General features: G+C 36.3%; 1 protein-coding gene across 33 annotated transcripts in view; it reads right to left on the reverse strand.

Annotated features, from left to right (window-relative positions):
* The window catches only part of LOC141576201 (uncharacterized), a 95809-nt gene that overhangs the window by 54509 nt on the left and 13406 nt on the right, over nt 1–27894 (reverse strand). For 20 of the 33 annotated variants that reach the window (XR_012504459.1, XR_012504460.1, XR_012504453.1 and 17 more), the window contains 3 exons: nt 8814–8893; nt 2300–2489; nt 389–450 (listed from right to left, as the gene is read on the reverse strand). The exons of 1 other annotated variant lie outside the window; for it this stretch is intronic. Coding sequence is in view for 8 of the 32 variants with exons in the window: in XM_074358691.1 (XP_074214792.1) it covers nt 389–450; nt 2300–2489; nt 8814–8893 (332 nt within the window). In the remaining 24 variants the exon portion in view is untranslated. Of the gene's footprint in view, nt 1–163; nt 2490–8813; nt 8894–13240; nt 13314–13730; nt 27086–27894 lie in introns of those variants that run through there. 12 more of the 33 variants (XR_012504462.1, XR_012504466.1, XR_012504465.1 and 9 more) reach the window with 12 other exon arrangements.

Consider the following 27894-nt stretch of genomic DNA (forward strand, 5'->3'; position numbering starts at 1 on the left):
CCATTACTGAGGAATTGAATTTTTATTTAATTATAATTAATTTTTTCTAAATTTAAAAGCTGAGGCAATGTAAAATATCTATCTACAAAAGAAACATCTATTGTTTTTATCTAGTCAGCATCAACTAACTATTCAACTAAAATGAATTTTCTCTACACATCAATGTAATAATAGAGTAAATCATTTATTGAATTTTTTGCAAAGTACACAAGTTACAGTGATCCCTATGAAATTATAACTGATAACCAGAGATAATTTTTATTTTAATTTTTATGGAAATTTTTAATTTTAACATATTTTGAATTAAGTTGTTTTCTTTAACTTTTTGTTCTGGGCAAAAGGGGATAGGGTATAACAAAATTTCAAAATTAAAACACAGGCATCCTACCCAAGCAGAATCAAGTGGAGATGCAGTGAAGCTAGCGCTGCCACCGGCACAGTGAAGTGAGACTAGAAGAAAACAATACACCAACTTTAACATGAATAATAATCACAATTAGCTCTGGTAGAGCAAAATTTAAAAACTATTACTTACATAAAAATATTTTAAACAACATGTAGACAATATTAAGAGACATTTTCAGGAAATGCATAGTACATTTTCATAAGAAGTTTCCTAAGTCAAAAGAAAAGCAACAAAATTATTCACCTGAGATCAGAATTAAATGTCCAACAAACATTTTTAAAAGATTTTTAAAGGATCTGAGCTTATTACTCTCATGAGCTATAGAATGGCATGGATTCTTGCAAAAAGAAAGGGAGGGAGGGAGAGAGAGATGAAAGAAAGAAAGGAAGGATGGAAGGAGGGAAGGAAATAGGGAAGAAACCATATTTAAGTAGAGAGATGGTAAATAAATTATTTCACTTATAGATATTTTATTAGAAAATTATGAGGAATACTAAAACAGATATTATAGAAAAAGTAGAAGGCCTTCAATTAAGCCACCAAACAACTGTCCGTCATATGGAAGACCTGTCTAACAGTATCAAAAATCAGTAGATTCAAAATATGAGAAATTACTTTTCTTTTAGCTTTAGATAAGTCATGTGATACGAGACACTACCAAAGTACAACTTTAGACACATTTTGTTTGAAAGAACTTCCAAACTTAAGAAGAAATGTCAAATATGTACCTTAAAAAAATCAAAATTGTAGCATGGATTATTTTTCACCTTTTAAACAGCCAAAGAATTTCACCTATATATTAAAATATTAGTTTCCGTCTCAATAGAGAGCTCCAGCCATGTTAGGTTAAAAACCTACACTTATTGGACTTTTAAAAGAAGAAACTGATATTCCTCTTATTGCTCTGCTCCACTGTATGATATACATAGAGTAGATTAGTGAGGGGGCTAGTATAGCTCAGCGATAGAGCGTGTGCCTAGCATGCACAAGGTCCTGGGTTCAGTCCCCAGTGCCATCATAAAAAACAAACAAACATACAAACAAACCTAATTATCTCCCCCTCAAAAGAAAAGAATGAAAAATGTTTGTACTCAGCATTCTAAAGCTATGAAAAGTAGCATGTATTAAGTTGTTAAAACTGATAAGTATGTACCTGAAAATAATAAGAATCCTAGCCAGCTTACAAAACTACTGAAAAAATAGAAAACAATACATTTAAGAATCTTGTGTTCTTCGCTCAATGGTTGAGTAGAGGAAGAATTTCACAAAGATTTACTGTATTATTAACGCTGATCAAGAAAGTATTTTTTTTCAATATTCAATAATCAAAGACAAAAATGGCAGTGCTTATGTTTTCTCACTGGTATCTCAGTAAAGGTAAACAAGCATGGCCTGAATTACCAAAGAAAGAGAAACTGTACCTAAGACCTAGTTACACAGGTACAGACATTTATGTTGAAATTGAAAGTTTTCATAATTGTGGGAGCCCGTGATTGGGTTAACAAATTGTAACAGATCCCAGCCCCTTATCTCCTTAAAGAAGATGTGCTTAGTAACTGCCTTTAGGTTTTAGCAATGACCCAGGTCCCTGGCTATAAACGCTGGGTGTGCCTGCTGTTAGTCTTCTATCCCCAAAACAGCCTTGGGCTGGAATGATAAAAAGCTGCAGACTCAGAAGTGAGAAAGCTGGGTAGCCAATGACGGGAAACATCTCCTGAGGGGGGCAACCTAAGACAGGCACAGCAACCTGAGTCCAAGTTCTTAAGCAGCTGATTCTCAGATGTTCTGCCCTGATAAGCTGAAAGGCTCAAAACCCACGAAAACGTGATTCACCATAAAGGGTCTTCTGACCTTGAGCCCAACACCAACAATAAACAAAGCCTTTGTACTCACTGTGATCCCACCCTGTCCTTCCCTAAATTCCTGCATTCCTCCTTTGACTGTACTCAATAAATGTGGGAGATTTGAAAGGCTCGAGGCTCCCAACTCCCTCTGGCTCTCTTCACTTTTCCACAGAGTCTTGAGTAATTTATTCCGTCTCGGTGGGACTTCTGCTGGCCAGAACCCACAACTGGTGACGAACCTACAATAATATGATTTGATAATAAAGATTTTACACTTTTCCCTAATGTGAATCAATATACAGAATATTTTATTTACAATGCAGAGTGCTGTAAAAATTGGCTGCAAAAATAATCATAAATAGTTGAACACTTTTTTGTTTTGATCGAGTTAATTAAAGTTGTTCAACTTATGCAATATCCTTAGGAAATGATGTTAATAACACTAAGTTGACACAAGAATTAGTGAATTTGCTTAATTTAAGAAGCACAGATTTGGAACTGTTAAATTTTTGCTTCAAATTCTAAAAAAGCATGAACAAGTCTTATCATAATAAATAAAAATATTAAAAAGAAAAATTTTTGGCACTTAATTCAGATATTGAAAAGTATAAGTTTCTTTGGAAGAACTTAGTCATGTGAATCTACATTTTCAACCATAAATTGTTTGAAGTCTCAACTAAGATCAAGCATTTTTGATGAAAATTCGGTGATCCAATCAAGATGTAAAAGATCTACTAGGTTTCAAGGAATTGGTTTAAAAAAGTAAAATAGATAAAGAAGTTTATACTGTATAGCACAGGGAAATATACTCAATAACTTATAGTAGCTCATGGTAAAAAAGAATAAGAAAATGAATATATATATATATATATATATTCATGTATGACTGAAGAATTGTGCCGTACACCAGGGATTGACATAACATTGTAAACTGACTATACCTCAATTTAAAAAAAATTACAAAAATTATTTAGTAAATATAAAGTGAACACATAGTTCCAAAAACTTGAAAAAGTATTTAAAAAATGTAAAATATCTCAATCCTGTTATATTGTTTAAATGTTAGAATGATAATATCCTGGATATGTCAGATTAAATAAAATACATTAAAATTATATCTAGCCCTTTTTAACTCTTTTAAATGAGGCTACTAGAAATGTTTAAATAACATATGTGGCTCAAATTATATTTCTATCACACAGTGCTATTCTAGGCAATAGTAACTAAAGATAAACATAATTAAGTTCATGCAAGAGGAGCACATGCTTTAGAACATCGCTATCAACTACTAAAAATTTATCCTGGAAGTTCACATTACAATAGCTTATCTCACTATCTGCAAAACACACAGTGAAAAAGTCTCAGCACCAGAATATAAATTTGCCCAAGAAAATTTCCGTATTTGCAGATGGATGGGTAAAACCATACAGAAGGAGGCAAACTTCAGTAGTATAATGGCTTAAAGTGCCTTTCATAAAAAAACTAAAACATGAAAGACCCATACTCTAGGAAACTAGTTGCAGAATATAACAGAAATGAATTATAAAAACATAACAAGAGTAATAAAATTAGGTGCTTAAAGTAAAGATACAAACTATACAACAGCAAAAAAAAAAAACTGTAATATCTAAATTTTACAACTTTGCTGCAACAGGGATAAGCATCTCATATACTATACTAACGACATCATAAGGGTGGACTCACATGAAAAAATAGAACGGCAAAGCAAAAGTATACTACTTTTAAAGTAAATGAATGGAGTTGCAAGTTGTTAGAGAAGAGAAACAAGTCTTGTGCATTTTCATGCTTCCCTCAGAAGCCCAGGGGTGTACATATCACATAATACTAAAGTTACTTCTTTATAATTTACTAAGTGCAATATTTTAAATGTTTAAAGTTATTCATAATTTTAGTCTTATCAAGAACAAAAAGTTAAAATAACACTTAAAATGCCTAAAGAAGTTTTTTAAAAGTATATAAAACAGCATGAGAAATGTATATTCAAAACAACATAGTACATAAGAATAGACATATACACCAATGAAACAGTACTGAAAGTCCAGACTTTAAGCCATAAATCTATTTTCAAGTGATTTTGATTAGGGTGCCAAGTTCATTCAATGGAGAAAGAAAGATCTCCTCAACCAATTTTGCTGGAGCAACTGGATTTCCACACATAAAAGAATGAAGTTGACCCCTGCGTCACACCATATACAAAAGTTAACTCAACATGGATCAACAATCTACATATAAAAGCTAAAATCACAGAACTGTTATGCAAAAACACAGAGGTAAATCTTCATGATCGTGGATTGTCATGATCATGGCAGTAGCTCTTAGATATGACACCAAAGTACAAGCAACAAAAGAAAAAATAGATCAATTGGACTCCATCAAATGTAAAACTTTAAAATAAATAAATAAATAAAACTTTTGTACATCAAGATATTATCAATAAAGTAAAAAGTTAACCTACCTAATGGGTGAAAATATTTGTAAGCCATATATCTGATAAGGGTTTAACATCCAAAATATATAAAAAATTTGTATAACACAACAAAAAGACAAACAAGTTAATTTTAAAATGGGCAAAGGTCTGGAATAGACATTTCTTAAAAGGAGATATATAAATGACCAGAAAGCACATGAAAAAATGCCTAACATCATCAGCCATTAGAGAAATGCAAATGAAAATCACACTGAGACACCACTTTGTGCCTACTGGGGTAGCCATAATTATTTTAAAATTTTAATACTTTTTTTAAAACAAAATATAAGCACTGGCGAGGATATGAAGAAACTGTAGCTTGTTGGTGGTAATAAAAACAATACATATACTGTGGAAAATAGTTTGGTATTTTCTAAAAAAGATAAAAACAGAATTACTATATGACCCTCAAATTCCATTCCTAGATATATACACAAGATTTGAATAAAGTCTCTAAAAAATATTTATACACCAACATTCATTGCAAGCCTTATTCACAACAGCCAAAAAGTGAAAATAACCCGTGTTCATTAACAAATGAATGGATAAACAAAATATGATATATGCATACAATGGACTGTTATTCAACTATGAAAATGAATGAAGTTCTGACACACATTCTACAACATGGATGGACCTGGAAAACATGTTAAGTGAAATAAGCAAGGCAAAAGGGACAAATATTGTATGAGTCTCCACTTGTATGAAATATCTAAAATTAACAAATTCATAGAGACAGAAAGTAAATTTGAGGCTACCAGATTCAAGGGGAGGAGAGAACAGAGAGTTAATCTTCAAAATAACTCACTACCCCTACAAGCTAGGTAAAACAGATAATATAAAACAGCAAAAGGATAACTGGCACTCTGTACCTCCACCAGGAATTGGAAACAATTTACAGGAAATGGACACAGCAATGTTTCTCCTGCATCAGGATCACCTGAGGGCTTGATAACCCACACTACCTCCTCTCGGTGTTACCCAAGAAGGCTACCCTTCTAACTAGTTCCCACAGGAGGCTGGCACTACTAGTGGTAGGGGACCACACTTTGAGAACCACTAGTAAAGGTAATTTACAGATAAATACAAGATAAATTAATAAAGAGTATGAATGAAATCTGTGGTGCCAAAACAACACAGTCTAAGAACATGGAGTTCTAATGCCTCCCTTAGTTTTAAGTTCAAGTGTCTAGGAACTAATGGCTTGTAAATAATGCTTCATAATTTGTCTTTTCCACCATTCTAGAGACTGCAAATTTGAAGTTACAGTTTGTGACAGGGATCTAATTTATACTGTATATTAAGAGCAAAGATGTGTTTTACATGATAAATAAGGAGAAAAGGCTGAAATCTTTTGTAGACATTGTAAAGCCTAATCAAAATTGTACTCTGGATAGATGGCCAACCCACCTTGGAAGTGAACCAAGAGAGTACTTAAAGCAAAGTCAACATTTTTCTTAAGGAAAAAAAAATTGAGTCCGCTATACTAAAAATATGGAGAATATAAATATTTCTATACTATAAGCATTGGAAGAAAGCTCTTGGAAAAGTTTTCAAAACTGTTATTATCAAGTACTCAATGAAACCAAAGAAAATCTTCAACCATGTTTCCATGAAATAACATATTTGGCACAGTGGAACCTGTGCAGAAATCCTCCCACTTTAATTAGTGCAAGATGAATCTGCTGGGAACTAAACAGAATATACTACAAAGGGAATTACTGGATATAAACTAACTTCTGTTCAACAGAGTTACATGCCCACATCCTCCAAAGTGGTTTTATATTGGAAAGATTTTTAAAAGATGGTGACATACAAGTATGAGGGAAAGAGCATAGAAGAATTCCAATCTTCAATAAAGACAGCTAATCTTCCTTGGTGAAATGGCTAATTCCAGGGCTAGAGCAGAGAATGCACAAGATGAGCCTGGGACATCCTGTGGTACTAGAAAGCCAGTCAATCCTCAAAAAGTGATGGGACAGAAGCCTTCTTGAAGGGGTTCCCTAGGGCCAAACTATAATAATTATAGCACAAAAATAATGATGGTAATAGATTGAATCCATAGAATAAGAATCTGTAAGTACATCTGATATAAGTAAAATAAAAATCCTCAAGGCTATTCTGATATAGATTTAAAAATTGAACACATACCTAAGAAGGAAAGCTTTTCTTCTTTTTTTTTTTTTTGATTGAATGTAGATTTATTCAGAGAGATACATTGAACGTCAAGAGAAAGGCCATGAGGTGTGGGGTTTGGGTGCTCAGATTAAAAGTAGGCACACACTCCATAGACAGATTGTGGGCTGTCTCCAAAGAGGGAGAGAGGGGGTGGCTGTGAAGGCGCCGTGTTGCTGGTTTTTATGGGCTTGGTGGTGAAAGCTTTTCTTTATAGGAGATCCAACCAATAAATGCAGAAGGAATGACGGAAACAGAAAATCACCATTTGGCAAACACCACGGTAATAATATCATTTCAGGTAAGAATCATCAATGAAAATAAAAATTAGAGAGTATGATGTAAAATAAGATAATTACCTGGTCACAAAGTGTTTTCCTACAGAACACTTATTAATTACAAAGGAAAAGCACAACTACAGCAGACAAGCCCAATCGTATCACCTAAACCAAGTGAACAAGTTAGCATCACTGGTAATTGTACAAATCAGTAGCACGTGCCTCCTAGTAAGCTTAATAACATCACTTGTAGAGTTCTCTTAACCAAAAATTTTTAACATTCATTGAATCATGGGGAAACCACACAAATCCAAATTGTGGGGCATTCTATAAAATTACTGACCAGTTCTCTTCAAAGTATAAGAGTCGTGAGAGACAAAGAAAGATTTTGGAATGGTTTCAGATTAAAGAAAACTAAGAGGGGACATGACAACTAAAATGCAACTGCATCAGATCCTGGACAGAGGGAGGACATTACTGAGACAACCGGTGAAAACTGAATACAGCCGGGAGACTAGGTAACAGTACTATATCAGTGTTAGTTTCCTGATTTTGATAACTACACTGTCACTGTGTAAGCTGTTAACATTTGGGGAACCTCGATGAAGACTGCATGGGAAAACTTTGCAATATTTTGGTAGTTTTTTCCTGAGTTTGACAAAAAAATAAAAGTAAAACCACACACACACACACACACACAAAACAAAGCTAATAAATCAGAATAAAATCTTGCTTTTATATCATATCAAGTTACTTCTGTACCTGTGAAGAAACTTACTGTTGACCCAGACTTTCATTGGGATAATAAAAAAAAATGACATGTGCTAGGGCAGATACTCAAGTTAAGTAACTTAAACTACCATTGCTTCTTGCTAAAGGAACGAGAAAAAGAGAAGCCAAGAAAATCAGAAATAATCTTATATAATTTCTGCCAACATTTTTATAATAGTTTTCAACTGGCTGCAGTATTACCCCCTTAATGACAGTTGAAGATGTTTTGTGAGTCAGTAACTATACACGACTGTAGCACAATGGCATCACAGTGGGGTAGGGGACCAGAAAAGCACGGGGCTCTCTCACCAATGGGTTGTCTTGTCCGAAACAAATAATGGCATCCTGACTGACACACACCCCTAGAGGAAGGTGGAGAAGTTGATCGTGGGCAACAGTGAAGAGCTCGTTTGTTACCACTGTCCCAGGTCAGTCTGAGAGGCCCAGATCTGCAGAAACTCCTGCTCAGGAAGGGCCAAGGGCTTGCCATCAGTCACACGCCCCTGCAGGCAATCAGCTGTGACTTTAAACTGAGCTTTCCTGTGCTCCTTGAAGTACGAGGAGGGAAAATGTAAAGCAGAAGACTTTCCTAGCTACAGCAGGTAAGACACTTTCTCAGCACTCATGAGTGGGTAGCATGTACACCAAGATACTCACTGCAGCATTTTTTATACTAAAAAGCACTGGGAACAAGTTAAACATCCAATATGTAAGCTATAACATAACTCACCACTGTGCCAGGAGAGCTGGGGTAGGTTTAGCAGCTCTCTTGTTAGTAAACACTAAGTCACAGGCTGCAGATGTGCTGAATTTCTATCAGAACAAAGAATTTTCATCTCTAAAGGACTCACCTTTCAGATAAGGTTGCATGAGCATATCTGTAGCGCTCAGTTCCTGGAGGTACAGCTCCTGAGTCACAGGGCATCGGCACCTTATTTCAACAGATAATCCAAAAAAGGCTGCATAAATGTACAACTCCCAGCAATGGGGAGAAAGGAGTGAAAGACCACAGAGTAGGACAGGTCCCTCCTGTCACAGGTCACGCTCAATAAGGGACGAGAGCACAACTACAGCTTTTGTAAATAAAACACATCAGGAAAGCTGTGAGCCTGCCCCAAGTTGGTGTTAAGGAGCAATTACAGAAAATACAAAACTGTGGGAGCACAAACTTGGGTTAACAAATTTTGATTTTGTAATGATTGTTTAACGAAATCATATTCTCACCTTTATGTAAACACATAAGAAATATATAATCAAAACCCATGCTTTCTGTGTTTGTCATTATACTGCTCCTTCAAAGCAAAATGTCCAAAGCACAAAAGACTGAACTCTCAGTGGCAGTCACCGCCTTAGCTGCGGGACTTCGCTCAGCTGCCTTGAAGCTGCTGTGCTAGCAGGGACCAGCTATGAACTGTCTCCTCGCCGTGAAAAGCAGAGACATGCTTTGCTCACTTTGTTTAGTTCAAGGTCACAGACTCAGGGCTGCTTCTGCTTATGGAAAACCATAGCTCATCCCTCGCCCTAACCGGCAGGACGTGCTTGGCTTACCAGGCGCAGGTGGATAGTGTACGTCACTCCTGCTCACAGAAAACTGACCTAGCCCTCAGCTGGGGGCAGCTTGGCTGCTTCGCGTGCTTAGATGATTTCTGATCATAGTATGAAGACTCTGTGGTGGCCTGGGGTTTCATTATCAATTATTCAGAACACTGTAACCTTGCTCATGATTGTTTGAGGCTTAAAATAACCATTTGTATTATCAATATTGTAACCTTCTAAGTATAAATTAAGATTATAATGTTTTTGTTTTTCATGAACTGAAACTGCTGACCCGCATCCCTGCACATACACCATACCCCTTACTCAGTCCTATGATGTATTTCACTGTGATATATTTTTTGACTATTCTCAATAAATGTAAGAGCTTTGGAACAGCTTGGGAGTTGGTCTCTGGCTCCCTCTCACTCTCTTTACCTGATAAAGTCTTGAGAAAATTCACTCTTCTACAGTGGGACTTTTGCTGGAGAAAACCCATGACAAACAGAACTCACACAAAAATATAGTGATCAAGAAAAAAATGAAATTTTCATGGCTGTACTCACTCAGTTCAGTCTAGTAAGAAAGCTAACCTCACAAAGTCCTTTTATATTATCTTTTGTTTAATTTGTAAATTATTTTTTATGTAAAGACTGAAGCAATGAACAGGTGGTGGTGGTGTTGTTTTGACAAATTAGAAATTTGTTGCAACGTAAGTCACCAAATCATGGGGGAGGGTACAGCTCAAGTAGTAAAATGCAACCCCCAGTACCGCCTCTAAAAATGAGGAAACCTAGTTACCTCTTCCCACCAAAATAAAAAATACTTATGTAAACCAATAATAAATAAATAAATTTTTTAAAAATCATCAGATCATCCATCTTCTCCCTTACCAATCTGAAATGCTACCTGCGATAAATACCTATGTATATTGGGGTCTCATTTTCAGTACTTTACTCAATTCATCCTAAAGTGTTGTTGTTGTTGCTGTTGTTGTTGTTGTTGTTGTTGTTTTGACAGGAAAGTAGGATTTATTGGTGGTTGTGTGGAAGGAGGGGACAGCACCAAGGCTCTCATGAGTGCAGGGCCTGCCATTTGTCCAGGGGGCCACGATTTGGGATGTAGTTGACCCTGCAGCCATCCGGGATGAGCCACTTTTCTGCCACCATGTTTTCAAATTCATTTGTGTTAAACTTGGTAAATCCCTACTTCTTTGAGATGTGGATCTTCTGGTGACCAGGGAACTTGAACTTGGCCCTGTGCACGGCCTCAATCACATGCTCCTTGTTCTGCAGCTTGGTGCCAATGGACATGATGACTTGGCCAATGTGGACCCTGGCCACCATGCCCTGGGGCTTTCCAAAGTCACCCCGCATACCTGTCTGGAGCATTCAGAGGAAAGCTGTTCATATTCATCTGACACCATTTGGCCACAGAGTGGAGCTCATCCACTTTTGCCTTCTTCCACCCCAGGTCAAAGATGCGGATCTTAGCATCAGGGACACCTCGGCAGAAGCATGGCTTTGGGTGTGGCTTGTTCTTACAGCACTGGTAACACCAGGCGGGGTGGCGGCCCATGGTGACACCAGGATCTTCAGTGGCGCACAGAAGGGAAAGAGCTAAAGTGTTTTATTTACTATCATTTCATGATACTTTTTTATATCAGAAATAGTCCTTTTGAAGATTGAAAAGCACACCTAGAGGCTTCAGAATGCAAAGCTTCTTAAAGGGCTAATCCAGAAAATAAAGTCTGGAATTCTATTATTTCTGTTGAAAAAGAAGTTGGCATGATTTCTCTCTCCTTTTTTACATCAAATGCAACATGGATACAGCAGGGAGGCCAGGATCTTGGAAACACCTAGATTAGCATCAGGACCCTGCGCTGGTTGCATGATCCTGGGCAATTACTTAAATTTTCTGATCTTCCATTGTTTTCACCTATAAACAAAGTCCAAACATCTGCACATTGTTTCCTTTTTCCCATTTATATCCCCTTCTCTCTTTTTCTAAGTATAGGTAATCACATTTCAAGTGGATACACATTTTAGAGAAATTATCCTGCAGGAAAAAAAAAGTGAGAATGTTCTCAATGTACTATTCTGAAAAGATTTCTAAGATATACTGTGATTTTTTTTAAGTCTATATATTATGTTCTATTTTTCCATATAATGGGAGGAAAATGCCACTATACATTTATATCTGTGTGTGTATATGCAAAAAATAGTCGGGAAAATTATTTTTAAGTTTATATAAAAATATTTCCTTTTTAACAATTTCAGACATGTCAAAAAGGGAAAAAGATTGACACTATCTGGATTTAAAAAACAAAACAAAACAAAACAAAAAAAAAAAAAAAAAAAAACTGAGGCCCCGGAAAAAAATAACCATGCTAATCAGAAAATGAATGATTTGAATGAGTTCCACATATCAAAGGCTGACTCAGATGAGGTGCTTTATCACATTATATGAAAATGAATGTCTCTGTTTGACATTATGGTCAAATCCAGAAAAGTTTTTTCTTTGTTTTTCTATAATGTTTCACTTTACTCTGTTCTAATTCTCCAGACTACCTATCTACCTTCAATCTACTCTTTGGTTTGTAAATAAAGTCTTTATTCTTAAAAATTTAGATCATTTTAAAATGAATTAAATTGATGAAATTATATATATCATTTACATAATCTATATTCATATGTAGCACATATTTTAGAAATAATAAACTACAACACAATGGAAAAGAAGGGTGGAAAGGAAAGTAGCAAAGACTTTTAATGCGAACTAGGCATCTTCTATTTTGTTGTACAAGCAATGGGGAGCCACTAAAAGTTTTGACAAGAATGGGACATAATATGAAGAAAGTAATGTTTTTGAAGAATGAGTGTAATCACAAAAACTAGATTATTCATAATAGCCAAAAATTGGAGAAAATCAAAATGACCATCAACTGAAGAATGAATAAACAAAATGTGGTATCAGCATACAATGGTATTACTCAGACCTAAAGGAATGAAGTACTGATACACAATACAACATAGAAGAACCTTGAACATTATGCTAAGTGAAAAAGGCCAAATATAAAAGGCCATATATTGTATGATTCCACTTATATGAAACGTCCAAAATAGGCAAATTCATAGAAATAGGAAGTAGATTTGTGGTTGCCAGGGAACTGGGAAGAGGGGAGATGGGAAGGGACTGTTAATGGGCTTGGGGTTTCTTCCTGAGGTGATGAGAATGATAAAGCATTCAACAGTAGTGATGGGTGCAAAACTTCATGGATAAACTAAACCCCACTAAAATGTATACTCTGAAAGGGTAAATTTTCTGGCATGTGAATTATATCTCAACAACACAAAAAAGGTGTGTGTGTGTGTGTGTGTGTGTGTGTGTGTGTGTGTGTGTGTGTGTGTGTGTGTAAAATACTACAGGTAAGAAAAATAGAAAGCAACAATATTGGTTTAGCAATGAATACGTAAAGGCCATCAGGGCTTCTATTGTTAAGCCCATCTAGGGAGCACCATTCAGATAACCAGACTCCACAGAGGACCTCTCACAGGGTCCCCATGGTGGAATACAGCCTGGGACTCTGAATGAGTAAATGTAAGCAAAGGGGCAAGAGGATTGTCAATAACAATAAATATATGAATATGAGGAGCAAGGAAATAAGACAAAAATAAATCTCTTTTCTCTTTAATTCAAAATGAAACATTCACAAAGAGGAAATTCAACAGAATTCAATACTTACCATCTTTGGATTAAGAAATAAAGGCAATCTGTTGTCTCTGACCCAGATTTCAAATTTTCAACAATAAGCTTACCTGTATAAGGAGGAAAACGTATAAAAATGTATTTGTCTTTATTAACAAAGTATTTTATATCTCAACCATTGAAACCATTCTGAAATACACAAGCCCTAACCTATTAGAGGGTCAAGCATTGTTAAAGCCAATTTCTTGTGGAATCCATACACTACTGTCTTAATGGGAAAAGTAAAGTTCATAACCTACATCTTCACTGTCCAATATACCAGCCAAAAGCTAGTAAGCACTTGACATGTGGCTAAGTCTACACTGAGACGTGGTGTAAGTATAAAATATACTCCAGATCTCTGAGTTAGTACTAGAAAAAGAATCTAAAATATCTCCATAATAAGTTTTCATAGTTTCATATTGATTACATGTTGAAATAATAATATTGTGATATATTAAATAAAATATATTAAAAATTAATGTCACCTGTTTCTCTTGCCTTAAGTAACAGGAGAATAGCCTCAGACAGCAATGATGTGAAATTTTTTAGGAGCTTGGAACTCCCAGCTGAAAGCCGCCACTGTTGCTGGGCCTCACACAGACAGCAAACAGAGCAGTGGGCCAGGGAGCCACGCATGTACACATGTGGGGCAGGACAGCCAACTCTGAGAGGTGGTGAACAATGCCCAGGCAAAGTAGAAGTCAGGGGTAGCCCACGGTAGTGGCCAGAAAGCTTCACGGAGAATCATTTTACCCCCACACTGAAGGGATAAGCCTAAGACCTAAAAAGGAAATTATTTCTCTAAGAATGAGGGGGTCTGGAGAAAACCTCAAAATTAAGAATACTGTCTCCATAACCATTTTTTCTCACTTAAATACCAGAAAATGCTAACTAATCTACAATAACAACAACAACAACAACAAAATTGCCCGAGGTGAAGGAACTGACTCTTTTGAGGCTGATGGAAATGTCTTCATTGTGGTAGTGTTTCCATGAATACAATTGTCAAAACTTATCAAATGAAACCCTACATGGGTGTAGTTTACTGTATATATTATATCTCAATAAAGCTGATTACAAATAAGTAGGAAACAAACAAAAGCAATCACCATTTTCCCTGTGGTGGTCACAATGTAGCTGTCATTCCCTGGGCATGTGCAAATTTGGTCACTGACAGTTTATATCATTGTAAGTTTTGCTGAATTATGTGTACTTTGTGTACACACATGTCACATTTATGACCCAATTTTTAATATCCTCTAAAAGATTACACTATGATTCAGCATTAAAAAAAATTGATGCTTGCAAAAAAGCACAGAAAGGCAGCAGTGGGGACTAAGTTTGATATTCATGAAGCAAATATTTGTGATTAGATGAATGACCACAATTCTATTTTTGTTTTGTTTTATTTTTTGGGTTTTTTTTTTTTTTGACAAAGCAATATCCAAGTACTTATAATGCACTCTATCATACTTTAAGCCAACATTTTTCTTCCTTATTGACAAATAAAATAACAATTTGTCTTATAATTGATCATGTGGTGGGCTGAATTCTAAGATGGCTCCCAAGATTTTAACACCCTGGTTTACACACCTTCTCAAAGTTATTCAACCAAATAGTAACCTAAATGCTGCTGTGAAAGGATTCTATCCATGTAATTAAAATCCCTAATAAGCTGACTTTAAATTACTGAGATTACTGTAGGTTGGCCTGACCTAAAAAAATCAGTTCTTATGAGAACACTGTCCTTAAATAGCAAACAGCCATGCTGTGAACTGTGCATACAGAAGGCCATGTGGGAACCTAAGCGTGGCCTCCAGGAACCTCTAGGGGAGTGTCTGTTACTCCCAGCCAGCAAGCAAACAGGAATGCCATTCCTACAAAGGCAAAGAATTGAATTCTGTGAACTACCAAGTGAGCCTGGGAGAGGACTGTGAGCCTCAGATGAGTTCGCAGCACTGGCTGACACTTTGATTACTGTCTGGTAAGACTCAGAGGACAGGACCCTGCTAACCACGCCCAGAATCCTGATGGACAGTGACTGTGAGGTGAGCTGCTAAAGCAGCAATGGAAAACTAACACAGAAGGCTTCTTAGATTTGAGGAAATATGGTTTATATTATTTCTCTTAAAGGCTGCTGATATGCTCCATCATCAGTACAATTTCTCACACTTCACATTATTATGAGTGATGTGATTCAATTTCACAAGGCAGCAGGATGAGGTAATACTACTCTCAAAATTTTACAGGTAAAAACTTTAGAACATATAATAAATTGTTTCCTCCAGCAACTGGGCATACAATTTAGCATATTTGCCTCTGTCTTTCTAAACTAATATCATTCCAAAAATAAATAAATAAGTAAACATCTTAGTCCTTATCCATTTCAAAATGAATGAAAATAAAGTTGAATGTGTGGTGAGAAAAGCTAATTTTGAGATCTAGCAAGGCCATATAATTTGAGGCAATCATCTAGTTTCTAAGAACTTCAGGGAACTCAGCTATTAAAAAAAGGACTAGTGGAAATTTAAATCAAGTCTGGAGCCTAATTAATAGCAGAAAAATATACAGACATATATACAGACACAAATGGATAATGACATGCTCTGCCAACCTTATAGAGTGTATAATTAAATGCCATTGCAAATGGCCTACACTTCAATAGCCCTTGTGTGCCAGGCACTGGTCTATAAATGATATATGAAGTGTACAGACAAGGACTATCATATAGAATAATGGTTAGGGTTTCTGGCTGCAGCCCCAGACCGCCTGGCTGCAGCCCCGGGCTCACCACTGACTGAAGGCGAGGTCTTCGGCATGTCTAGCCCCCCCTGTGCCAAACCTTCAGCTGTAAGACAGGGACATGGACAATATTTATCTCCGAGGGCTGTGGTGAGGATTGAATGAGTTAACACATACAAAGCACACAGAAGAGTGCAGGGCACATATTAAGCACTCAAACGCTGATATCAATATTGTTTTCATAATAGTGCCATATTAATATTCACTTCTAAGAAAGGCAAACTGTGCATCTATGGAGGATACTAACGGACTGTCCCCCTGGGATGCCTTTTACTTTTATTGTATGAATTTGCCAGGGCACTGTTAAAATTGGTTACTGTGTTTTTTTTTTTACCTTAGTGAAATGTTTATGGGTTCAAGTACTGTATCTATTTCTGTGTTAAAAATCTAATTGAAACTTACATGGAAACATTAGACACTGACATTCTAGGGCTTTGCTATGCAAAATAGTTTTGAGGACCACCAATTCAGCATCCCCCAGCTGCCTGTTAAAAATGAACAATCCCAGAAGACAGTATATTTGGCCAATATACTTTATGTTTCTTTTCCATGGGAGGGATAGTGTCTCAGGCTTTTCTCTTCTTTTAATAGTCAGTACTTCCTTTTCTGTGCCTGTAAGGCTCCTGGATGCTATTCAGTCTTTTTTATAGCAGGTGCAATATTATTTTTCAAAATATTTTTAAAATCAAATAACATTATCTAGGCCATAGAAGCCTTTTACAAATGTACTTTTATGCAAATCAGATACTAGGAGGCAATATTCAAATCCAAATAAATGTTGCTTTAAAGCTCATGTTGTTGCTTTATAACCCAAAACAGTGCAAGCTAAGAAGCAGGAGTAGGTAACCAATGCAACATGAAAAACTGATGTCTAAAATTGGGTATTGCTAATTAAGGTTACAAGTTCAAAGCCTTAATTTTTATACACAAGTACTTGAACTTCTGAAATAAGTGGTTTGCATCACCTCATTATTACAGTACATTGGTTCTCAAATTTTGGGCCCCCAATCATCAGTATCACTTGTGAAAACGTAAGATTTATACTCCTGGGTCTCTCCCTAGACCTTCTGAATCAAATACCAGGATTGGGGACCAGCATCTATGGTCCTACAAGCCCCCAGATGATCCTGATGCTTGCTAAATTGTGGGAACTACTGGAATAGTGGTTCAGGCACAGTACAATTATGCTGAGTTTTTCATCACTAGTTTGAATGCAATTCTGCCTGGTCAAGTATGAAAATGTATGAATGTTGGAAATAGGACACAAAAATAAGGAAACCCAACATGTTTGCCTGCAAATAAGTGCATCTATGACCAATTATAAAGAATTATGTGATTTAAAGCTGATGTAATTCAAAGTTACTGCGCATTTACTTGATTGTCTACTATGTATGTTTGCAGAATTATTTATAAATTTTCTATAACCTTAAACTTTTTACAAAACTGTAAGTATGCAAGCTTACAAGGTAGAAATAAAACCTGTTTACCTGGTTGACGGCGGTGGGGGGGGATAAAGATAGATAATGTGAAAAAACAGTAAGGTGCCTAAGACAGGATCCTTAGGTCTTGACAGGATTATCTGACTCCCTGTACACCAACCATAAATTCCTATTTACCACAATTTATTTCATTCAGGCATTTTCTTTTTTTTTTTTTTAATTGAGTTATAGTTAGTTTACAATGTTGTGTCAATTTCCAATGTAGAGCACAATTTTTCAGTTATACATGAACATACATATATTCATTGTCACATTCTTTTTCACTGTGAGCTATTCAGGCACTTTTAATCTTTAATAGACCATCATTCAGCACACTGCTTTTAGTGTCTGCATGTAACTTTTGATAAAATTTTACAAAGGCTTTGAATTATAATTCTGGAAGGAGCAAAGTTCAAATGTATATAACTACAGTTAGAAATACAGTATTTAAAACACAACCAAGAGGAAAGAGAAAATCTTCTATGAGACATTTTTAAAGACCAATATTCAGGTTTAGCTATTTTTAAGGTAACAAAATAAAATTCAAAACTATTTAAATCTCCTAATGAACAAATAAAAATAACAGGGCACAGACGTCAAAACTATGTTCTCACTGTATTTATTAAATGTAAAACAACTATAAATAAACTAATTAAGGAATAGTCCCATACAAAGTATGTGGAGGAAGGAAAAATGAATTTTATTCTAATGACAAACACTATCTCAGCAAACAAAAATTGTTTTAAAAACCACATAAGAAAAACACTCTGCTTGTACCCACTGACTTACTGTATATCTTAGAGACTAACGAGTGCTGCTTCCCAAATTTTCTGCTACCCATTCCCAGCATGACAAACCGTACATTTCCAAATCTAAATAATATATTTCTGAGGCTTGTCTCCTAAATAAGTATCTCTTTCAAAAGATTTAACTCTAATGACAAAACACATTTTACAGATAGAAAATAATTATTTATAAACATCACTTTGCTCCCTAAGCCTTTAGATTTGACCTACACAGGCTTCTTCTACTGCTAAAGATGTAACTGGGATGCCTGTCCTGATGGTGATACCAAGGGCAAGACTGAATTTAATTTAAAAAATGCAAATTACTGCAAGTTGGTTAAATTACAGGTTTAAATTTCATAATTATTTTGTATAAGAAAATAAACGTGGAAACTGCTTTTCAAGAGTCTGTCAAACTTCTAATATCTGTATAGGATGAAATCTGATTATTTTCCCCTCCTATTTCAGTACTACAATTTTCAATATAAAACTTTTCACTAAAGGGGGAGGGCATAGCTCAGTGATAGAGTGTGTGCTTAGCATGCACATATTCCTGGGTTCAATCATCAGTACCTCCTTAAATAAATGAATAAATGAATAAATAAATAAATTTAATTATCTCCCCTAAAATAAATAAATAAAAACACAAATTAAAAAAAAAAAAAACCTCCTCCACTGAAACTTAAGAGGCAGCAGCACGGTGACTAAAAGCATAGACCACAGTCAGATGGATCTGGATTTGAATCCTAGTTCTGTGAATTCAAATTCCTAGCTATACATTTTTGGAAAATTCTCTGAATCAGTTCTTCTCCCATAAAACAGGCTTCTTAGTATCTATTTCATAGGGACTGCTGTGAGAAATAAATAACGTATGTAAATATCCTTAGCAGAGGGTCTGATATATTGCAAACATTCAATAAGTGGTAACAATGATAATCAAAACAAATAATGATCAAATTATTAATTTATCAAATGATCAAATCTACACTTTTATCCGGTAGATTCTCAGCCCTCTCCTAGTTAATTCTTTATAAATAAATAGGGGCAGCTCTGAGGTATAAAATCAATCATCAAATGAAATAGACGTAGCAGGCACCTTCCTCACCCTTGTTCTCTCCCATGTTTCAACAGCCTTAGTCATTATCCAAACTTGAGAATAAAGACCTGCTCACACTGGGCAGAGGAGATCAGAGGCCATATTTAACACCTGTACTTAATGATAGCGCACCCACGGTGTAAGGCTGATACCATATACTCATTTTTCCAACACATTCAACATGAGAATGGGGACTTAGGTGGAAAAGAAATCAACCAAAAGCATCTTTCAGGAAGTACCTGTTGGATCAAAAGTCTCATTGCTGAGTCAGGAAGAAGAAGGTCACCTTAATGCATCACATGTACCAAAAGAATAGGCTGTTTTATACTTTCTAGAAATGAAGGGAAAAGTTCACATGAAATCTCTATCAACTTTTGTGACTGTCTTCTAATTCATTTAATAAATATTTTTTGAACACCTTTGGACTGACTCTACACTAAGCACTTGGATACAAAGGTGACAAGATAATAATATTCTCCTCTTGCAGAGCCTATTAGAAAATCGTTCCCTTTTTTTTTCTCTCTCATTCATTGGTTGACTTACTATATGCCACTATGTGGCAGCAAATGTTAGGCATTTAGGGGAGGAGAGATTCACTAAAAAGATAAATAAGATAGAACCATTGTCCTCAAAGAACTGACAGGCTAGTAGAAGAGAAAAATACAAATACCTATGTTAAGTGCTATGAAAGCCACAGAGATACTGTGCATAATCAGGAGGAAAAACAACTAACTCTACTCACATTAACCAGGAAAGGCTTTCTAAAGAAAATGGTATTTAAATAGAGTCTTAAGGGATAAATGTTTCACAGGTGAAAGGAAAACAGTACTCCAGACAGAGGAAATAGCCAGGTGCAGACACATACATGAAACTATATACATGCACATACACACACACACACACACAAACTGCATTAAATATATACATGTTACATACAAATGGAGATACAGTCAGTTTTTAGATGGAATCAGACAGTCATTTGAATTACAACACAGAAAATGATGCAATTGACTACTTTTCCAATTCTCCCAAAGATAGTACACAGCTAATAATATATATTTAAGGGAAAAGTTAGTTCCTTCCAATTCCAGCCTTAGAGCATTAGCACTTAAATCTCTCCCTGAAATAAAGGGAGGTTTGAATGCTAGGTTAAATCTGGACTAGAAAAGGCTCTCCCTTAAGCAAAGTATCAATTCAGGTAGGAAAATAAAGGAAAATAGCAAGGGTATCAAATTAGAAGCTCCTTAAATGGAAAGGGTTCAATTTTAAACAGTAGGAAAAAATTAATTCCTCAGTGAGTAATAAAACTTGAAGGAAGAAAGGGAAATCAGACATGATGGAAGGTTTCTCCCAATGATCATTCTATTAACACTAATACTTGCTTTTTCCATTAGTGTGTACTTGACTTTACACATATTTACATATTATGGTACTCACATTCTGTAAGCCCCCTAACTCTTGCTATACTTTCACGTGAATAGTTTGCCATTTAAAAAAATTAAATTCAGGCAGATGGGGTGAATAAATTTTTTTAAATTGTATAAAAATTAGTAAAATCTTCCTGGAAACCCTTCCTAGCTTCTGAATAATAAGTATAAATACTTTTACTTTTTGAGTAATTGCCTTATCATCTTAAAAAAAATCATGAAATCTGTTAATTTTCCTTTATGTCTATGTTTTAAAATGTGGGTTAGAGGCTTATCCATGTCTATGCTTTATCTTTATCAATAATCAGTATTTATACACAATCTAACTGGTAAAGTACCTTATACTACAAAGGAAGTAATCAAATGAGAAACGGAGAATTTAATGATGGAGCAAGGTTTCCCAAACTTGGTATCTTTGACCTTTTGGACCAGATCATCCTTCATCATGGGGTGCTGTCCTGTACAAGGTTTACACCTGGCCCCTACCAAGTAGACACCAGCAGCACCCTCACACACAACTCTCCCCTACTTGCGACCATCAGAAACATCTGCAGATGTTGCCAAATTCCCCCCTAAGGCCACTGTTGCATGCGGGCAGCGTGCTACGCTGCTCGGTGGTTATCTCACTTCACCTAACAACATAGTGTCCATGAAATAGTTGTTATTTCCCCAGCTCAACAAATAAAGAAACTAAGGCCAAGAAAATTAAACAACTTGCCAAGAGTCACATAACCAAGTGTGGCAGCCCGTACCGAACCCACACAACGGGGCTTCAGTCCCTGCTCTAGTCACCGTTCTGTTGTCTCTTATTAATGCCTCAGCCTTTTTCATGTGACACTTGAAAAGTATTATTTTGAATCTTATCTGAAAATAAAAAAATAAAATTATCCACACAAGAGGAATTTAAATTAAAAGACTCCCAACCTCAATTCAGGATAAACTAACAAGTATTTTTTAAGCACTGACTGTATGTATGCCCAGTACCAACTTTAGGAACTAGAGTGATTCAAAGAAAAAAAACTACATTTATTAAGGATTTGGCTCAAGACCTTTTCCACACATTACCTCTCTGAAGTCTCACAACATCCCTGTGAGGTAGGTATTAATATCGTCGGTGGATGTAGACAGTGTACCAGGTTCTTGTCCCATCCCAGAAAGAATTCTGAGATAAGATGTAGTGGTTAAAAAAGGTAAAGTGAGAATTTATTAAGGGATGGATTGTACACTCTCAAGAGGAGAGCTAGCAGGCTCAGATGAGCAGCTGCCCTGTGTTTCTCTGGCAAGTTAGTTACATAGGGTGTAAAAGTGAATGGGTGGATTATTCATTGGGGAAGGAAGGGTTTGGGGTCAGATTCGCTGATTATCATCCCAAATCCACATTCCCAAAGAGAAAAGGGATTTTTGTCCTTATTTAGTCTGGATCAGAAGTGTCATGGCATCAGTTCATGATGGATACTTCTAATCTGCAAGGCTAATATTAATGAAATGAGGGCATAATGAGAAAAAGTTTCATTCAGACACTGGAAATTCCTGCCTTTTCTCACCTTTCTTTTTTGGTCTCCAGGCCACTGATCACCCCTAAATGTGTGACCACTTATGAGCTCAAAGATTCCTGCTTTTCTTTCTCTGCCCATGGACCCCTGGTGCTTACATGATATGTGGTTTCCTGCATTTGGCCTGTGCCCCTGCTTTCTGCCCAATTGCTGCCATTTGGTCTGTGTTCCCCTTTCTCTGCTTATATCTAGCTGTCTGCCTGCTCTAACATTACCTTTTTTCAAATGAAGAAGCAAAGGCTCAGAATAGAAAGGTAGCCCCTGACCTAAGAAGGCTTACAATTCAATTGAAGAGACACACACACACACAAAATGTTTTTTTAAAGACACAGAATAAGTTAAGTATCTCAGTTAACAACACACAGAGGGTGAGAAATACAAATGAGCAGAAGGAAAGTATGAAGGAGGATTAATAAAATGGCCACACTTAGGCTAACAGATTGCTTATTCTTATGCTCACCCTTAAAACGGTCAACTGACATGACTGACCTGTTGCTACTCATGGTTACAGGCCCACTGTTGAAACTGAAGCTATTGATCTTACTGTTTCTACTTTATTCCAGCCATTGAAAGTCATCATCATGCTGGGTCTCTGAGTCCTTCTCCAAGAAGAAGGTCTGGTCACAGAACTGTCACCTAATAAAATACCCTGAATTACCAAGAAGACCACACCTTGAGATAAAGCGATCTAACCACTACCCTCCATAGAACTGATCACCTGAAGGCATCATAACACCATTCTGAGTTTTCTGATGAGAAAATGATTGTGTTGATGGTTATCAATGCTTTATTGTTTGAACTATGGCTCTAGAACCACCCCCATCCACTCCATCCCCAAGGTGGGTAAACAGTTTGGAAGGCACTAGCCTGCTGTGAATCCCCTTTGCCTGACAAAGCTATAAAGCTGCCTCTTTTCTTCTAAGCTCCAAGACCCAGTCTCTGAATTCTTTGGCTTGTCAGGGAGCGGGGGCCAATGTTTTGGCAACAAGCATACAGTTAGATTAGTCAGGGAATACTTCTTAAAAAGGGTTTCTAGTATCCTCTCTTAGGAAAGGAAATGCATGAGCAAATTGTAAGAAACTGAGGAGGAGAAACACATCTGAAAACAACAAGAAACAGAAGCGTGGGGACTGAAATGTAAGCTTTGTGATAGCCAATGCAAGCAGCAACTCAGGGAAATGATGAGGAGTGATACGTGCCTTAAAATTCAGATGGAGCAGTAGCTGGAGATGAGACTAGCTCTGTGCTTTTAGGGTGCTCCTGCCACAAACACTCTCAGGCATAACTACAGGAATGAACAAAAAAGAGGTGAAGGTGAAGACTAATGGTTGGTAGTGGAAGCTTAGACATACGGAGTCAAACACCAAAATTCATAAGATGGGTGATGGGTCATCTACTTTGCTTTATGTATTTTGTCTCCCCCAAGCAGACTGTAAGTTTCCAGAGGGCAGGGGCTTTATGTCCTGTTCAGTTAGATCAATGCCTGTCACAGTAGGTGCTCAGTAAATGTCTGCTGCTGAATAAAGGCAGTTTTCAAAACAGTTCACCTATTCAGAAACTAAGGCCACAAATGTATTCAGCATTCAAAAAACAAAAAAACCAACAAACAACAACAACAATAAACCCAGCAAGCACACACAAAGAAATAAGAAGACTATTGTCCTATTCATCGTTATTACAACAACTAACATTTACTGGGCACTAACTCTGAGAAGACACTGTGATCCATTATCTCAATCCTCTTAGCAGCCCTGTGACAGAAGTAGGTAGTATTATTATGATCCCAGGTTTACAGGTTCAGACAAAGAATAAATAACCTGCCCAAGGTCACAAAGCAGCGCAGCTGGAGGAAGCTGGGTCTGTCAACTCCAAGGCTTGCCTCTCAATTACTACATCACATACACAGAACTACAAGTATACTTCTTAGGCAAAGCTAGGGAAAAGTGGCCAATGAGGAAAGAAAACAGCAAAACAAAACAAAATAGAAACTCCAATGTAGTCAAAAACCATTGGTCTGCCCCTCTCCTATAGCGGCTGCTGTGGAATCTCCCCACCTGAGTACACTGACTACCCCATGCCCAGCACAACTTCAGTGGTTTAAAAAATCCAGATGCTGAAAAGCAGGAACTAGAGTCAAGCATCTAATCAACATTTCAAAGAGCGGTAGATAACAAGTGGTAATGCCCTAGGGCCACAGCCCGAAGAAGAAACGATGGCTGTGACCTCAGACTAAGGCTGACCTCAGACCTTCCCAAGCCCTGCTCCCAGTGTCTGCCTCTTCCCTCCCTCCTATGCCCTGCGTGTCTCTCCCCACCTCTGTACCTCCTCTCTCCCACTAAATGGCCTTCACAAACACTCTGAAAATTTTTGTTTCCTGCTCTAAATTTCTCATCTAGTAAGTTAAATTTGTAATATTTCTCTAATGAAAAGAAGTCTACCTGTAGACAAGTAGAAAAATGTTCTCTGAATGTTGCAGCATCAGTCCAAACGGCACATTATCAAATTCACACAGTAGTCACTAAAGAGACCACCAATCAAACAAATTAAAACTGACATCCCACATATTTATTTATGTAGCCTTCTGGTGTTACACACATAGTAAGTACACAGGAGGACATTAAACCCACTAGATAGACTCTGCTCTTCTCCCATTAGTCCAGTAACACATCCATGACTGCAAAGTTCTGAAAATCTCTAAAATGGAAAGATTTTTAACTCCAGAAGCATGATTGCAATCGTTGCCAACAAACAAAAATATTTAAAATATTGAATTTGCTTAAAAAACTAGAATATTCATTAAATTAACTACTTAGAGATGCACTAATACATAAGCTAATTTAATTTCTGCATTTACACCAAAATCTAAAGCAAATGTGCCTTAAAAGCAGTCAGAGAGTAAGCCAGAAAGAGAAAGAAAAATACCATATGAGATCTCTCATATGTGGAATCTTAAAAAAAAAACAAACAAAGCATAAATACAGAACAGAAATATACTCATAGACATAGAATACAAAATTGTGGTTGCCAAAGGGGTGGGGGGTGGGAAGGGATAGATGGGATTTCAAAATTGTAGAATAGATAAACAAGATTATACTGTATAGCACAGGGAAATATATACAAGATCTTATGGTAGCTCACAAAGTGTGACAATGAACGTATATATGTTCATGTATAACTGAAAAAGTGTGCCCTACACTGGAATTTGACACAACATTGTAAAATGATTATAAATCAATAAAAAATGAAAAATGTTAAAAAAAAAAGCAGTCAGAGAATGAAGACAAGACTTGGCAAGATAAAAAGTACTAAGAAATATATCTCAAACATTTCTTTCTGCCTTTGGATTTTTTTCACACATTTATCTTAAACATAGAATTCTATTAAATAAACAGACTATGAAAGCAAATTCATATTGCTCTCAAAATAGAAATAATTCCCAAATACAAAAAAAAAAAAAAATCAAGAAGCATTTATTTCTTGAATTGGTCAGCTGAACACTGATTATGCCAAACCTAATGAAGGAAAGGAAAATTATTTCTGAAAACGGATCCTGTATGTAATAAATATTAAGCATGAAAAGGGAATGTCCACCCCACCTTCACATCATTTTAGGAAAAGGAGAAAATCAAAATTCAGTTACAACAAAAAATCACCTGAATAAAATTCCATCAATCATAGTTTGCAATGTAATGATACAAATTAATCTTATTAAACTTCTTCATTTTTTTTTAAGCTTTTCATTTCCAAGCATTAAACCAAAGGATGTTAAAAAACTTGATAACCCAATTACATCCTGGTATTTCCAAATGGACAATTTAAGCCAAAGTCACTTTCAGAGCTAATCAATGAATTCATCAAAAAGCATCCTTTCTGATCTAAGCATACTGAGGTCTTTGGAGATGAATGGAAACTCTAGTTATGTTCAAATCAGTCTTTCTTTTCTGTAAATAATAAGCACAGTAGTTCTGTCATTTCTCTACTTTTTAAGATTTTTAAATAATATGTTAATTAATCACACACTAGTACAGATGCTTTTGAAAACACTGTAGAATTACTTCAGTTTTATTTGTCAAACTCCAGGGCTGAGTTTAAGTGTTGGGCAACATAAAGCCTGACTTTAGCCTTCTGTCTGCGTCACACTGTAAAAGACCTTTAACTCACATTAATAGTGTGGGGCCACGCTGTCCTATGCGAGGCGCTGGGAGAGCTCTGCAGGTGCTTTATATTATCTCATTTAGTCCTAACAGCCCTGGGAAGGACATGGTTTTTCCATCCACATGTCATGAGGCCCATAGTAAAAAAGGATAAGTAACTCATTCCAGGCAACATAGCTAAAAATGACAGTGCCTTACTAACGAATCTTCTGCCTCCACAGTGTGAATATAAGTTATGAGGGAAATGAGAAGAGAACTAGCAACACGGTGCTGGCTCCAGGTATGCATAGTGCTTCCAACCACGAGATTGTTGCAAATTACCCACTACTACTAGTGAGGCAAGTCCTTCTCAGACATAGAGGATATCATGCAAAGGTCTATTACTAGACCCTTAACTGACATTTTAGCATGACATTTTAAAAGTCTCATAAGATACATACATTCTTCCAAAAACAAACCAGCAATGTGTCTTGATACTTTACATTTGGCCCAAAATATTGATGCATTCAACGTATTTTCCTAGGGTGATCTGCTCAGAGGAAAGCCTAAGTGACAGAAAAATATTCTGTATCATTAATATTCCCTAAGTTCATAGCTGTCATGCAGAAAGGAGCATCCAGCATGACTCAGGCTCCCACAGACACAAGCTCAGCACGTGCTGCCTCCTGCCTGAAGCACCCAGGTCTCCAGTAGCCAAACTTCAGCTGGAAAAAAAGGTGACAGAAGCTACACAGCAAAGCAACAGACACTTCATGCTATCTGACTGATCTGCCAGCTGTCCTTTAGGTGATGGGGGAAAAGCAAAATATAAGATACTCAAGCAGTAAGGACTCTTGTGCATTTGTATTATTTTTCAAAAGCCTGCATTGCAGGATAGCACAACACAAACATAGGATCTTGTATTTACTTATATCAACTTACAATTTTAGAGAAATCAATTGTTACTCAGAACTTTTTAAGGGAATATTTTAGAAAAACTGTTATACATTGGTTTTTCTCTCAGGATCCAGATCAAGGACAGATGTTCCCTCAAATAATTCATAAATTCTGAAGGTAGAGTAGGAGGACATTTTAAATATATTTGTGGGTAAAAGTATAATTATTAGAAAATATATATCCCATAGTGTTCAGGAAATGTCATGTTGATTTAGGAAATACACTCTAAACACATGTGAAAGGGAGCATGAGAAAGTGCCCAGGAGGGGTCAGGAGAAAGCAGGGAAAACCTACAACTACATGAAGGCATAAGACGGGCTGGGTTTCTACTTAGTGGGAAAAAGTCTCAAAGGAGAAAGGTTTAGAAGCAAGAGTTCATTATTTGAAAACAACTTTACTCATCTGTTTGTAATGAAAA

The sequence above is a fragment of the Camelus bactrianus genome, chromosome 36, assembly GCF_048773025.1.
Source record: "Camelus bactrianus isolate YW-2024 breed Bactrian camel chromosome 36, ASM4877302v1, whole genome shotgun sequence".
Classification (NCBI taxonomy): Eukaryota; Metazoa; Chordata; class Mammalia; order Artiodactyla; family Camelidae; genus Camelus; species Camelus bactrianus.